General features: G+C 43.2%; 1 protein-coding gene across 1 annotated transcript in view; it reads left to right on the top strand.

Moving 5' to 3' along the window:
- Positions 1-781: 781 nt before the first annotated feature.
- ell (elongation factor RNA polymerase II) overlaps positions 782-15,538 on the top strand; it is a gene marked incomplete at its 5' end in the record, with an annotated part of 54,318 nt that continues 39,561 nt past the window's right edge. The window contains one exon of the mRNA XM_083648177.1: positions 782-916. Within this exon, the coding sequence (XP_083504303.1) occupies positions 782-916 (135 nt within the window). The remainder of the gene's footprint in view (positions 917-15,538) is intronic.

Here is a 15,538-nt window from a genome sequence, read left to right as displayed (position 1 = left end):
ATCACAATTTGTGCCACTATTGCTTGTTTAATTAAGCATCAGAGGTTGGTATCCAGTGATGAACAAATATTGCCAGGTTGGATGGCAAAATAACCCCTTCCCAGATCAGAAGAGAAACCGAGATGATATGTCACACATGCCGTCCTTTTCAAAGACGAAATCGAATGATATATAGCGCTTTAACCCATTTTTAGATGATTGACATATCTCGCGATTGTACGTGTGTGCTACCCCCTCAGTGCTCCGTTTCATTCGATAAGTGGACTGGGCATTCCCAACTTTGTGTGGGGGTTTTCAGACATTGACGTTTCGTTGACGTAGTTAAATGACCTATCGCTTCCCTCTTCCTACGCACGTATGCTCACGTTTTTTTTAATATATTTTTTTAATCCAAATGTTTATTTTTCTTAGATTAAATGATTGGTCTACAGCATATTTCTCCTCTCTATTTGCCAGACATAATTTACCATAACGCAAACATATAATGTAACCTTAAATACAATTCTGGCTGTCTACTTAATAATAGGCTATATGCTTTTATTGTGCATTAAGTTGATAGATAGATAGACTGACAGTTTTAATTTATATTAGTGCACGCACCATGCACTAGTGCAAATGTTCTCTCAGTTTATCTATGGTTATTATTACACATGCGATTATTGTGTACCGCTTGTCAGTCTGACTTCACTGTCTAGTCACTGAATATTCATTGAAAAGCGACGGGAGTTCTGCGTTTACGACACAGTGGTGCCGTCGTGCGCGTGGTGGAAATGGTAGCAAGATGGCGGCGTTGAAGGAGGAGCAGTGCTACGGACTGTCCTGTGGAAGAGTGAGCAATGGCAGCAATGTCTCCGTCTTTCACGTCAAACTCACTGACAGCGCGTTGAGAGCATTTGAAGATTACCAGAGCAGCAAGGTAAATGGCCGTTTCAGTTAACATGACATTTTAATTTGCGTCTGAAATCTGTCCGGGCAGCTGTGACAGCCAGGCAGAGTGGGGTCCTTCCTGCTAGGCTGTACCATAGCTGGCTAGTTGGCGAGATAACTGGCTAGTTTAGCAGTCTCCATCGCTCGACTGGCAAGGTTTAGTGATGTCGGGTGATGTGTAGCTGTCCAGCTAACTGTGGCTACACCCAGGCTCACTCCACGCCGATCTGGAGCATTTAAAACATACAGGTTAATTGATCAAGCTTCCTGCTTACTGCTACTATAATGACTCACTGAGCCCTAAACAGTTACTTCTTTGCATCGGGGTGTGTTTTTCAGTTGGCCCAACAGTTTTCCAAGTTAGTCATGTTAATACGTTTAAGTTTCGTTTATTAATGTTATATGTTATGTTAAGGTAAAGCATGGAGAATAAGTTCTGTTGTGTGTAAATATACAGATGTTTTCAGGAGGGGTGCTGAGCTGTCAAAAACAAATCTGTCAAAAATCTGGTCAGCAATTGTCTAAACTTTTAATATGGTAACGTACTACGCCCTGGCTTGTCATTGACTTAATTTATTTTTCTGTTAACAAGAGGAAGCACTTAGGAAAATAGCTAATGAAACGTGGTGGTGAATGATTTGGAAAAGTACACATTAACGATCATATGAAAGATGGCTATCCCTATTCCTCCTAACCCCCTCACAACCACCAGTGCTTCATGATACCGTTTATGGCTTAGGTAGTGCATCAAAAATAATTCAGCAATATATTCTAGATTAGTTATATTTTCTTTCTGGTAGCCATGGTTGTCGTTTTTTTAATAAGAGACGCATTTCAAGTTTTGATCTTTGAAATGGCTCTGCTATTGCTTGCAGGTCTTGTTAAAGCTAGCAAGTCCTGATGGCCATCTAACGTTTCAAGTTCTATAAATATTTGACTGGGGAAAACCTGGCAGGCCAAGAGGACAGCTAGGGCGTTATCTCCAACTTCAGTGGCTGCGTATGGCTTGACTGCAGGCTGCAGCTGATAAGCCAGGACAATAAAATTGTTGTGACAGGTAAATGGGTGAACACTACTTATAGGTAGAATATTTAATCAGTGTCTAACACAAAGCGGAAATCACCAACATATGGCAATCCCTCAGCTGTTTGAGATATTGTTATTGCCAGGCAAGCTGAAATGTTTGTATTGGGTCAGCAAAGAATATCATCTCTAGCTTTTATCAAAGGAACCTTGCTCTCTTGAGATGTAGATTGAACGCATTTAATCAGTTCCTTCTGAAATCAGATTTGCTAGATCATTCTTGTATTTCCAGGTAACATTACCACACATTAATGTAAAAAAAATTTGCAATGAAAAACATTGCGTAAGGTGGGATCTTTGACAAATGGTTTTGTGCTTTTGAATTGTCAAGGTTCAGTCCTTTTTTTGACTGAAATATGAAGAAGCATTCAACCAGAGCAGTTTATACTGCACTGCATCCTACAATTTACAGCAGTGATGATGCAGGACGGCTTCTTGTCCATTAGAGTGAATCTAGACAGTAGTCTATATAGCCTATCATTTAGCAACCCTTTCGTACCCTTCACCCTGCTACTTTGTATACTTTGCTGGTAAAGATCCAGTTTGTGTAAATTTTGTAATTTGAAAAAGAAAAAAAAGAAAAAAGCCATGATCGACTCGAGCCTTTTAGGAGCTAACATACTAATTATAGGCTATTGACTTATACCTGGATGACTGAAGAGGCAGGTTGGTTTCTTCTCGTTAGTATGGTTAAGAGTTGCACTCCTTGGAGATCTGCCTCTTGTACAGACTTGCCTTGCTAGGCGCTCAAGCTATGCCTCCTACTATGTCACCCTCTGTAGGCTGTAGGTAGGCTGTATTTCTCTGTTGTTTAAGTGAAAACTCGAGTCTCAGTCACCGTTTGGTCAGATCGAGACTTCAGACATCTATTGTTTTCTACTTGGCTCATTGTGGTGAGGCCTGGAAGTCAAAGCAGTTGGGTGTCGCACGTCTGTCTTGCACCATCCAGACTGAGGATGTTGCATCTCAGCTGGCACACAGCAGTGAGAGTGAGTTGCGAAATCCTAGGACAGAAGAAGAGACAGGCTTCATATACAAGGTGCTTAAAGTCCTTGAATATAACTTTTCAAAATGTAAGTACTGGTCTCTGGAATACCTGGAAAATGAGCCTGTTATGCCAGGAAGTCCTTAAAAGAGCTTGAAATAAAGAAATAAATCAACCAACCGAAAATGAGACCTATTTTTTCTGGAAAAGACGACTTAAAAGCACATGAACATGTGAACCTGCAGTGTTTCCCACAGGATTTGGAGTTGTTGTGGTGGGGGACCACAGACCCCCTAGGGGGGTGCGGGGGCATGCCTCCCCGCAAGATTTATTTTTTAACATTTTAAAGTAAAATGCATGAATTTGGTGTACTTTGAGAAAGCACTTAAGAGCAAAATGAAAAGGCTAGATCTATGAAGAACATGTCATCATTACTGTGCTGTGGGTTTACAATGACAAACAAAATGTCTCCCTATAGGTCAGGGATACTCAACTTGCTTTGCCCGGGGGCCACTTTCGTGAAATGATAGAAGGCGAGGGGCCAGTTAATAAACAAACAATATACATTTTTCTGTAGCGGGTTGTAGGTTTTTGGGGTGTCAGCCGGAGTTTAGGCTGACAATGTCGTGCACACCGGATAGTTAGTTAGGTTAAGTTAGTTAGGTTAAGTACATACATAAGTGCCTGGGTAGCAAGCAGATGGCGGTATTTGACAATTTAGCACCTAAATCATAGATTATGCTATATAATGCTATAACAGAAGTGGAGTATTGGCCAGATTGACATGAACATTTGGACACTTATTCAGCGGGTATCTTGCATGTTGCGTTCAGGTGCACTTTTTGTTGTTGTTGTCAACATCTTGTTGTGGTGGTCAAAATCCCGTTGTGGCGGTGCGCCATAAATTCCCCTATGTATGGGAAACACTGACCTGTGATATGAAATACAGTAAAGTTAAAGGTCCCAATTTGTGCAGCTGTAACCTTTTAAAAACGTGTGTCTCTGGTCCATAAAACATGATTCTGGATTAATTTGTCGAAAATATAGCAACCCCGTTTGTTGTGACGGAGTTGTCACTTCCTCATCTCGTTGCGTCCCAAGAATGGTCTGTTTCTATAATATATTCAGAACTAACAGTTCCCATTGGCTCCCAGCGGCCAATCAGATTAGCGTCTCTGGACCAGCACGCTAGGTTGTGTCCACAACTAACGCTATCGCTAACTTAACGTTGCTACGCTAAAGAGGACATCTCAAAATGCCTAGACTTACCGAATGCACCTCCGCAGTTGCTGGATCACGTACAGTTGGCGTCGCTCCAGCTAGAAGTGTTAATTTTGTGGCTATAGACAAAATGGTGCAGGTAGCTTGTGTGAGAGAGACCCACGCAGTATGCGTGAGGAAGCTGTTAAAGGAACAGTTCACCCAAAAATGAAAATTTGGCTGCACGGTATGAAAAAACTAACCGAAACAAAAATGATATTGACAGATATTGCATTGATTTTAGTGGGAATTTCATTTTCACAGATTTTTATTTATTTATTTATTTATTTATTTATGGGTGGGTGGATGGATGGTTGATTCCTGGAGCTTCCTAGGGAAAGAGAGTTGCATAATTTTCCTTAACTGTTTAGGATAACTAGGTTTGCAGAACATTAATGGATTTGATGGGTCAAAACTGTCTTTTCTAATAGGATAACATGGTGTTTTAATGTTTTGATTAGGGATGTCAATTTTCGGTTAATTTCACTTTCGATTAACCGACGCTAATAATCGATTAACCTATCGGTTAATTCATAATTTTTTAATATTAAAAAAAAAAAAAAAAAAAAATGTTTTTTTTTTTTTTTTTTTTTTTTTGTGTGTCTATTTACTCAATGAACTCATGCCCAAACAAGGCGTGTCTATTTAGATGCTGAAATGTTAATGCTTTTTGTGTTAGAATTTCTAACACAAAAAGCATTAACAAGCATTAACAAAAAGCATCAACATTTCAACACAAATTCTTTTTGTGTTAGAATTTCTAACACAAAAAGCATTAACATTTCAGCATCTAAATAGACACGCCTTGTTTGGGCATGAGCTCATTGAGTAAATAGACCAAAATTTTTTTTTTTTTTTTTAATATTAACTGATAGACCGACAGCAATAACCGAACAACGACGTTAGCGACGGTTAATCGATTAACGGTTAACCGTTGACATCCCTAGTTTTGATATAATACTTGTAAGTGGTGCAGCCGCTTCTATAAGTGACGTGTGTCCTTGTGTCAAAAGTGAATGGAGAGAGCGAGGTCACCTAAAGCAGCCGCAACGTCATTGTCAATGCGACAAAACGCAGATCATTCATTAGCTTGCTAAACTTGCTAACACGTTCAAACACATCTACCTCCACAACGGTGGCAGTGGATTTCAATGCAGTTTGCACCATTGGAATCAGCGTGACTTGTACTTGTAGCTCAAGCTCAGTGGCTAAGCTCAGTGGCTAAGCTCAGTGGCGTATTGAGCACATACAGTAGTTGCTTACATACTCCCCTGTGTACTAAACCTGCACCGCTTACTTCAACACCAAGTACCATATTATTTAAAGGAACAGTTCACCCAAAAATGAAAATTTGGCTGCACGGTATGAAAAAACTAACCGAAACAAAAATGATATTGACAGATATTGCATTGATTTTAGTGGGAATTTCATTTTCACAGATTTTTATTTATTTATTTATTTATTTATTTATGGGTGGGTGGATGGATGGTTGATTCCTGGAGCTTCCTAGGGAAAGAGAGTTGCATAATTTTCCTTAACTGTTTAGGAAAATGCTGCACCCCAGCTTTCAAACATCAAAAACAGATAGAGAAACAACAAAAACAAACATCAAATGCCTCCATACTGCGCCTCCGGTGTAATCCAAGTATCCAGAAGACCCGACATGCCAAGTTGACTTGAAAACACATCATTTACCCCAACGTTTAGCCTAAATCCTCACTGTATCCAGGACAGGTAGCACCCAGCCATGTCCACGCACACACCCCGTCTGAACCGGGTGCACACACGAGTTTGAAGGCACGTACATGCGCCACAAGAAGTACTTTCAGTTTTCTTTGTATTTTTGGACAGTAATCCTCTGGTGAAAAGTGTTCCCTCCCTACACACCTGGACTGCATGGAGGGATTCAACAGAGCAGTGGAGATCCAGACGAAGAGCCCATGCGGCGCACGTGTACGCGCCTTCGAGCTCATGCACTGACTTCAAACGGTGTTCGCGCTCATGTGGTCGCAGCTCGGAGCTACAGGATTTAGGCTAAAAAGTCGGGGTCTTTTCAAGTCAACTTGGCTTGTCGGGGCTTTCAATGACTTGGATTACACCGGTATATGGAGGCTTTTTTCTCTTTCTTTTTTCTCTTTCGTTTGAAAGCTGGTCACCATTCACTTCAATTGTTAAGGAAGATGCTGTAATTGTAACGTTAACTCCCATTTCCCTGGGCAGCTCCTGGGATGTTTTGTTGACTAGCAAACATTAGGGCTGGGACGGATCAGCAAAAAATAAATAAATAGGCTATATCAGATTTTTTCTCTCAAAATTAGATTTTCGATTTGAATTTTTAATACTATTATACTTCTCTAACCATTTGTTGCCCTGCACAGCTCAAAAAATATTTTTTTCTCATGACACAATTTATGCTTTTACTCTGAAGGCAAAACAAAACAACCCAACTTCCTGTTTTAGGTGGCACTGCGCCTAACTTCCTGCCTGTTGCTTGCTAACGTAGTCACATGACACGGGTACAGACCAGACCGGGTGAGTCTGGAAACATAACGTTGATGCTACGTTATGCTACTCGGTGGCCCCACGTGTTGTTTTGTTATGTGTCCAAGGCAACATTTCACCGTCCGGTGATAATGTGTTCGTGAAACGTGTGCGCGTGTGTGTGTGTGCGTGTTGTGGCTCTCGCTATCTTGTGCAGCGCGCAACATGCTGCTCGCATTCCTGTGCTTTTTCAGAGGTGTTGAAATAAGTTTGCTGTCTTTAGTAGCCACTAGCCACAGTCTTCAGAGAGACTTTACAACAAAGGGATGAGGAAGCTCACTTGTGCTTGCCATGATGATGCCTGTCTGTGTCTGGCTGCACTGCAGGCGTTCTCATACACTAACGTTAAACGTTAAATGAAACGAAAGGGGGGGGGGGGGGGTCCGCGGACCACGACATTCCGAACCGTGTGCCGAACCGTGGGGGCTGATCCGTACGGGTCACGGATTATCCGTGATCCGTCCCAGCCCTAGCAAACATCACCTGACCTTCCATTGGTATGGGGGTGAGTTGGATACAGTGTAATGCGTGGATTTTCATTTTTGGATGAACTGTGCCTTTAAGTTTTCTCTAAATATAAAATGAAACATGCATAGGCGCCGGCAGTGCAAACATATGGTAACCTAAACCTGCATACAAAGTCACATCCTGTGTGCTGATGCTAAAGTGATGAGTAAAGTGAAATGTAGGTGCTCCACATTCTAATGTCAAACCCTGCCGACAGTAGGCCTCCTATGGAGTGATCTAATGGCTTTCGCGTTTGTCAACCGATTTTTTAACTCTTAAGGAAATGCATCACAGCTGTAGCACTCATGTGCTCAGCAGTTATTTCTGTGTGGCATTTACAGTTAGATTCTGTGTAGCGTTTACATTCTGAGACATGAGTGAGGCCCAACCCTGCGCGAGACAACAATGCTATAATAACAATAATGATGATATTAAGCCAGTTCTTTACAAATGACTGTAGTTGGTGTACAATAGTGACTTAATCATTGCCAGTGTCCTGGAAAAACCTCACATTGCTGTGCTTTTTGAGTTTTATAGGACGAATCAGCGTGACGTCACTGCCACCCAGAAATGCGTAACCCCCGCGGCAGTTAACTAGTATGAGTTGTGCCAAACAAACGTTAATATCTCAAAAAGTACACATCACATCGCTTATATTTTGACATTCTGTGTGAGCACAAAATTAGCTCAAGAGTTTGATGTATAATATATGCATGTCGTGTTGAAGTTGTGTGAACTGTCGCCGTTTTTAAATTGTAAATTGTCAGCCGGCTAGAGTCAGACGCTCAAAACTCCGGCTCCATAGGTTTCCATTGCCGTTGCCACCCAGTGACGCGGTTTGTTTACCAAAATGCTGCTCGGCTGATCCCTCGTATACTGCAGCCTAAGGGAGGAATACCCTAGCCTGGGTAAACCCATCCCCCACGTGACCTGCTCTCAGACCTGTTCTCAGTCACTAGGTAGTGACTGGGAACTGAGAGAGCAGGTCACGTGGGGGCTGGGTTTACCTAGGCTAGGAATACCCCTGTCCATATTTAGAGGACATGTTCGCAGGACCAGGTAAAATCATGGCAATTAAAAAAATATATATATACTAATAATACTAATAATAATAATACTAATAATAATAATAATAATAATAATAACCCTAACCCTAAAACAAACGCCTTACATGATTTTGTATTTTTTTTGTATTTTTCAAAAAAATATTTTCAGGACATTAACACTAGTAGAAGTGTGTCTGTGTGTGAGCTGTTTAATCTGGACCTTGGCCTGAACTGCACTGAGGAGACCTTCCGTGCTCCTGGATGAGTTTTTCTCCACGACACCAGAGACAGTGTTTTAATGATGGTCTTCTGACCCAGTTAGCTCACACTGTGGTTGCCTCACCAGGCGGAGGCCTTCGATCAGCTGTCACTGTTTTTCTGTTTGTTTTTTTATAAAATAAATCATGCTGTTTTAAACCACCAGTGTACAGTATACTGTACAGCTTAAAGTCAGGTGAGAGACTGCAGCTGAAGTTCAATCATATGATTCTTACTTCACTGTTGTGGGTAGGCTATAGCCTTCAATAAGGAGGTCAGGTTACACAGCAAGTCAGTTTTCTAATTGCACTTCGCTGACAAAGTCCCCCATGTCTCCGCCCCTATGGGAATGGTATGGGAAGTAACAGAGCCGGCTGGGGATTGTGTTGCTTGACGTTGGTCAGCCTGTGCCGGTGCCATGGTTATTTCAGGAATGCTGACTCCCCACTTTCAGCACATCCAATGGGGCACTGCAAGAGATGACCGTAACCACCAGGCCCAAATATGACTCTAAATGTCGCGGTGTTCCTCTCCCGTCCTGCACGGGACCGCGGCGACCTGGTGTCACATACAGAGCAGTCCTCCTGACCTGCAAGCTCGCATGTCTGTTCAATACATTAGCCCATCTGTTGGTCAGATTTGCTCTAACTCCTCAAATGGCTGCTTTACATTTTGAGCTAATATTGGAGAAGCATGACTGACCACTGAGAACTGGTTCACAAACAAGCGTATCATTTTGAGTGGAAGCAGAGTCCATGCATGTGCAGTATGCAGCACTAGGCCTTCATTGCTTTGAGGATTGTAGCTCCCTCAGTCAGATGATGGCCAGTCCCTTGTTGTCCCGAGCTAAGCTGTCATGGCTGCATGTGGAAATGGGAACTACGCACTATATCTATATCTATATCTATATCTATATATACAATTGACTATGTGGACTTTTGTTTGTCTGTTGTTCTGTGGTCGGCCACAGCTATTCCGTTGGTGCGATCGGGCTGAAACCTTCAGGGTGTGTAAAGGGCACCAGTGCGGGTGACCTGACAGAGCCGGATTTTCTAATTAGGCTAATTAGCTAATGATGTGATGTCAGGAGGCATTGTGACAAGATTGATCAGTGATGTCACACACACACACACAAGAAGGCATTGTGACAAGACTGATCAGTGATGTCATTGTTCCTTTGCTAAGAGAAGAAAGTCCAGTTCAAAGGCCTAGGGCCTAGCAGGTCCACAATAAATTTCAGTTTGTTTCAGGTGAGATAGTGATGATATTCTTTTCCCTTTACTTTGAGCTGTTGTGATTGTTTCATCTTTCCAAGGCTGTCATCAACTCCTATTACGTCATCACAGTTTCAAAGCCCTAGCTCACCATAAGAAGACAGCTCTTTGGAGTAGGCCTGCCCTTAGTAAGATCAGCAAGGAGTTAACTTGTTTTCTGAGCTGGGAAATGACACTACTCTCAGTTCACGGCATCCAGTCTGTGATGTTGTGGCTACACTCATTCACAGCTTCTTATTTGTTTTTACTTGACAGATAAATCACAGAGCACGCTGTAATCAATTTATACCAAGGGAACTGTGGGGAAAAGATCTACCACTCATGAGCCTGGCTTTCTCTGGACAGAGTGGCTGCTTGCTGCTGTTTTAGGAGACAGTTTGGGTTTGTCACTTCCTGTCCACATTACCCAACACCAGAATTTAATGTGGGCAAAAAAAGAGTAAATCTACGGCATCTCAATTAGTGTTGTTGATGGGATGCTATTGCAGCATACTGTCTGAAGAACTTGCTCCATAAGATTTGCAATTAGTGAATTTAGGGCTTATTGAAAACCCCCAGGCCTAATTAGGCCCACTTTGCTTCACAGCAAATCTATCAAAGGGGAAGACGGGTGCACCAATTTTCACATGACGTGTGTGCACTCGAATTCATTGCAAATTAGTATTGAGTGTTTGGTGTATAGAGAAGCAGTGCTATTTCAGTCCTGGAGAGAGAGAGTGCATGCTGTCAAGTGCTCTCTCTACCTTTTTGAAATCCTAGACAGGCGGGGACATCTCATCAGTGTGACAGTGATGCAACAGAGCACCTGACCATCTGGGTGCCACAGCCTGAGCCACAGCCTGAGCCACAGCCTGAGCCACAGCCTGAGCCACAGCCTGAGCCACAGCCTGAGCCACAGCCTGAGCCACAGCCTGAGCCACAGCCTGAGCCACAGGGATTTACATGGCTATTCCTGTGCTCCATTAGAAAACAATGACATCCTGTGAGAAGTGAGAATGCAACATGAGAGAGAGGTGTGTGTGTGTGTGTGTGTGTGTGTGTGTGTGTGTGTGTGTGTGTATGTGTGTGTGGCTATCATTTGCAGTTGATGCGTCTGTTGAGGAGCTGTTATTTTACCATAAGTAAACCCCAGCCTCTTGTGCCAACAAATGTGCAAAATAGTCATTACTAAGTAAACTACAGTAGCAGTAGTTGTCATTGTTGCATTCTAGCCTTCTGTCATATCTGTTTATGTGCAAGCGATGGCCCTCGGACTTCAGGAGACTTGTGACCCGATAACGGTGGGCAGATCTTCCTGACCATCTCCAACAAAATGGATTTCATACTCGAATTTCATATTCAAATATGCCTGATAGACTTAAGCAAATTTTAAGAATAATACACATCAGTTGCCCAAGGAGGTGTACGAGCTGCATTCAAGCTCTTCTTCCTGACTCTAGAGTCTCCATATACATTTTTAAACCTATTCTAAAATCCCGGTTCTACATAGAGGAACTATGGTGTTTCACATGCTGATAATATTGGAATAATAATGTTAGATATACTGAGAGGCAGTTAACTTTATTATTATTGGGCTTTGAAGGAGTAACCAAATTGGCTAGATTGAACATGTAGAGCAGGGGTGCCCACACTTTTTCAGCTTGGGAGCTACTTTTAAAATGACCAAGTCAAAGTGATCTACCAAACATATTTATTTATATACAGTATATATACAAACTTGGCTGCCACAGTGAGATCTGACTGGCGCACCTGTACGTCAATCAAGTGGCAAATGGGCCTATTGGCCTATCATCCATCCTCACTACGGCACTATGTAATTTCCCCCCCCCCCCCCCCCTCAATGCCATGCGATCTACCACACTACCTTCGCGATCGACCGGTCGATCGCGATCGACGTATTGGGCACCCCTGATGTAGAGCATGTAAATACACCGGGAATAGATATAGTGTTAACACCATTTACAGTAGATTGACAACAGTTTGAAAGCATGTGTGCACAGAAAACGTCTCCATGTTGCTGTAACTTGTGTTGAAGTTTGATGTGTTAAGATTGCAAGGAAATCAACCGCCAGAGGAAAAGCTTTAACATCAAAAGTTCATTTATCAAGATTTCATTCATAACTGTAATCTACAGTATGCTGACGTCATTTAGTACTATCGAATGTCTACCCTATTTCAACCAATCATATCACGACATGACAGCTGTCAATCAACCTTCATTGCGAGGAGAACATTCTGAGCAGGCAAGATGCTGGGGTACGGTGGCGCAGTCGGTAGCGCTGTCGCCTCACAGCTAGAAGGTCCTGAGTTCGATTCTCGCCTGGGACGCTGTGGGCGCTGGAGTTGTGACCCCCCCATATCTTCAGTGTCTACTGCCCAGGTGGGCTATTTCGTCGAAAGGGCCTTTCTGTGTGGAGTTTGCATGTTCTCCCCGTACCCCCCAGGGGGTTCATCCGTATATAACCCCCCACTAAAAACATGCAGAAGATCGTCATCCGACAACATGACGACAACATCTGAAGTTGGTCCAATGATGGTCCAATGATGGTCCCCAGGCATTGCAAAGAAATAGTGACCACTGCTCCTGGCCTTCCCCCCGGAGGAAAGGACAAGCCTGGATGGGTCAAATGCAGAGGACATAATTCACCGGCCACCGTCAGCATGAGTGTGTGTTGTGGCCGCATGCAGGTGTTGTAGTGTGTTCGTGTGACAATAAAGACGGGCTTCCGTCTGAAATCGTGTTTCGTGTAATACGTGTATGCTGCCTAGTGCCTACATGGGCAGACTTTTCTAGACCATAAATGTTAATATATTTGGCAAATAAGTATGTAGCATACAAAATAAAACTAACAGTAATGTCTTCATTTAATGTAACTAGCCCGTTATCTCACATCCCAGGAATAACGTTATTTACCGCGGCTCTTACCCCGGCCCCTCGGACATTTCAAGGCGGGCAGCAGCACTCTACGCCTCGGCTTTGAAACAGCAGTACACACGGAGGCAACCAGTTACCCGGCCGGTGCTCTGCGGATCCCACTCGCGTAGGGGCAGAGCACGCTGAATCCCACTGGATTTGGGGGCAGAACACGCCATACAAGCGCCAGGATTGGCCAATGTCAACTCCAGTCACAAGAACGGTCAAATCAAATCACCCACACACGCTATGTCCCACCTTTCTACCCTGTTCCAGTCAAAGCCATGTGTTTGTTTCCAGTCGGATACGTCATCATCACAGAACCTGAGATGTCATTTCAGCTCGTCTTTAATGTTCAGTGGCTATAGACCCCTGGGACAATTGATCATTATGTAATTAACAATTAATTAAATGGTAAAGGTATTTGTTCAAATTTCAAAGTGTTGTTTTAACACAATGTAACTCAATTAAGCTTGATCACTTGCTGCCTGAACACATGTCCATGCTACATCCAGCTGAGGCCCAGGAACATCCCTGTCATGGAGCCATGGTCAGGAGCCACACTCTGTCCCTAAGGTTAGCTAGCTCTGTAGAACATTCTGGGCTCAGGTCCCAGAGAATAGTGACATGTCAGCAGCCCATTCAAATGAACAGGCTGAGTGTGGCACTATGTTAGCAGGGCTCGGCAGGGGGAGGGGGAGGGCACAGGGTGGGAGAGCTAAATCTGGTGCTGTGTAAAAACATTGCAGTGGTAGACCAGAGAACATGGCTCCATGAAAGGTCTGCTGTGGCTGGATAGGCTATGGCTATCCAGGCTAGGGCTATCCAAGGCTCAGGTCTAAGTGAAACTAGTGATCTTACTTTTGGTGTTGTTGAGACAAAAGAAACAATGTAGTACTCCTCCCTTGATCAAACACCTTTTTTTAAATTTAGGTCCGTCTAAAGAGTTACGCCCGACGTGCACTGCCACACATCGTCCTGCATGAGCAGCATGTGTGCGTGGCGGATTCGCCGTCTCGCCTATTTTGACCGCGTGCGTCTCGGCTCCTGCTCGGTTTACTCTACTGCACGGCAGTTCCACAGCAGCAACACTGTCTGCATGTGGAAGTGTCCTCGGGCAAGACTGAACCCCAAATTGCTCCCGATGGATGTGCCATCACCCCGCATGGTAGCTTGCCGCCATCGGTGTCTGTGTGAATGGGTGAATGTACCTACTCATTGTAAAGTGCTTTGGCTAAAAGTGCGATATATACGCAGGCCATTCACCATGGAAAATCCAAAATCCAAAATCTGAGAGCACTTCAGTTGATAATCATTTGAATGTTAAAAACATTAGAACTATTATTAAATTATTACATTTACATAATAATTGTAATGGCTACCATCTTTTCTGTATGTGTTATACATTCCTTATCGCCCGGTCGGCCAAATGGGGAAGGTGCCAAGGTAAGACTCATTCATTGAGCTTGTCTTGTGTCACTGCTCATTTCCTGTTACTGCGTTCACATCTGCGTGACGGATGGAAAAGTAGCGTTGGTTTGTCTATTTTCTGTCCAAAGCTAATGCTACACAACGTAGAGGGCTACATGACTATGAGCACGCATTCCTGTCATATTCAGCTAGTGGCTTTTGTTGAATATGATCATTGGTTCCTATTGACGCATTTTCTCAAAAGTGTCATCAATGACTTAATTTTTTGTGAACAAGTGTGTGTCTATATTCTACAGAAGTATGACTAAGGAGAAACTAGTCATACTGGTTGAAAGCTTAGTCACACAGTCACTCAGCCACATTAGCAGCAGTGGACATTTCATACATATCTACATGTTTTCAATGTGCAGCACCCAAAGTTAGGCCCGGGGATTCTTGTGGGTCATTGAGGCTAGGAATGGGTGTTCATTTGGGTGTCCAGTCATTTTCCACTTAGGGGGAGTTACCTCTCTAGGAAATCACAAGATAAATTAGTTGTCATGAAATTAATTATGGTAAACATATTTGTCATATAGAAATGCATTATGTCTCAGATCTTTGTGATCTACTTTCTTCAAGTGTTTTTTTTCTGAGCTGATGTTCGAGTGACTGTCTAGCTGCCGCCGGCAATGTCCCAACTAGAGGCTAATTTTGAAGCTTGTTTCTCGCTTTATGTCAGCATCTACAATAAGGGCAATGGTGGCCTATAGGTTAGAAAAGTGAGCTTGTGACCGGAAGGTCGTCGGTTCAATCCCCGGGACCGGCAGGATAAATCTGGGCGGGGAAAGTGAACAAGCAGTGCTTGCCCCTGCCTCATTACCACCACTGATGTGCTCTTGAGCAAGGCCCTTAACCCCAACCACTCCAGTGGAGCTGCTCAGTGGCCAGCAGATCAGACTGTGGTTGTACTGGTTGAACTGTGTGAATGTGAACAAGGTGCTTCTGAAAAAGAGATTGCCCTCAGTGAGACTCCCCTCTATAAATACATGTAAAACTCGTTTTCACATTCACATGTTTTTGTGTGAACAGGAGCCAGAATGCAGAAACACTGCATTTTCAAAAATATCTCTGTATACATTATACTACATGTTGATGGGCCCTTAAAGTACTTGCCCTCTCCTGACATTTCAGCTTTCTTAGTTGGTCACATTTGATCTGCTGAAGCAGCACTGAAGAAGAAAATCAATTCCGAGTGACTTCCTCTGTTGATGTTCATATCTGTTCAGTTCCTAGAGTCTGGGCCTGGCTGTGAAGTCCCTCAGTGAAATACCCT

Source organism: Poromitra crassiceps (genome assembly GCF_964638095.1).
Source record: "Poromitra crassiceps genome assembly, chromosome: 12".
In the NCBI taxonomy this organism is placed as follows: domain Eukaryota; kingdom Metazoa; phylum Chordata; class Actinopteri; order Beryciformes; family Melamphaidae; genus Poromitra; species Poromitra crassiceps.
This window is presented reverse-complemented; position numbering and strand designations above follow the sequence as displayed.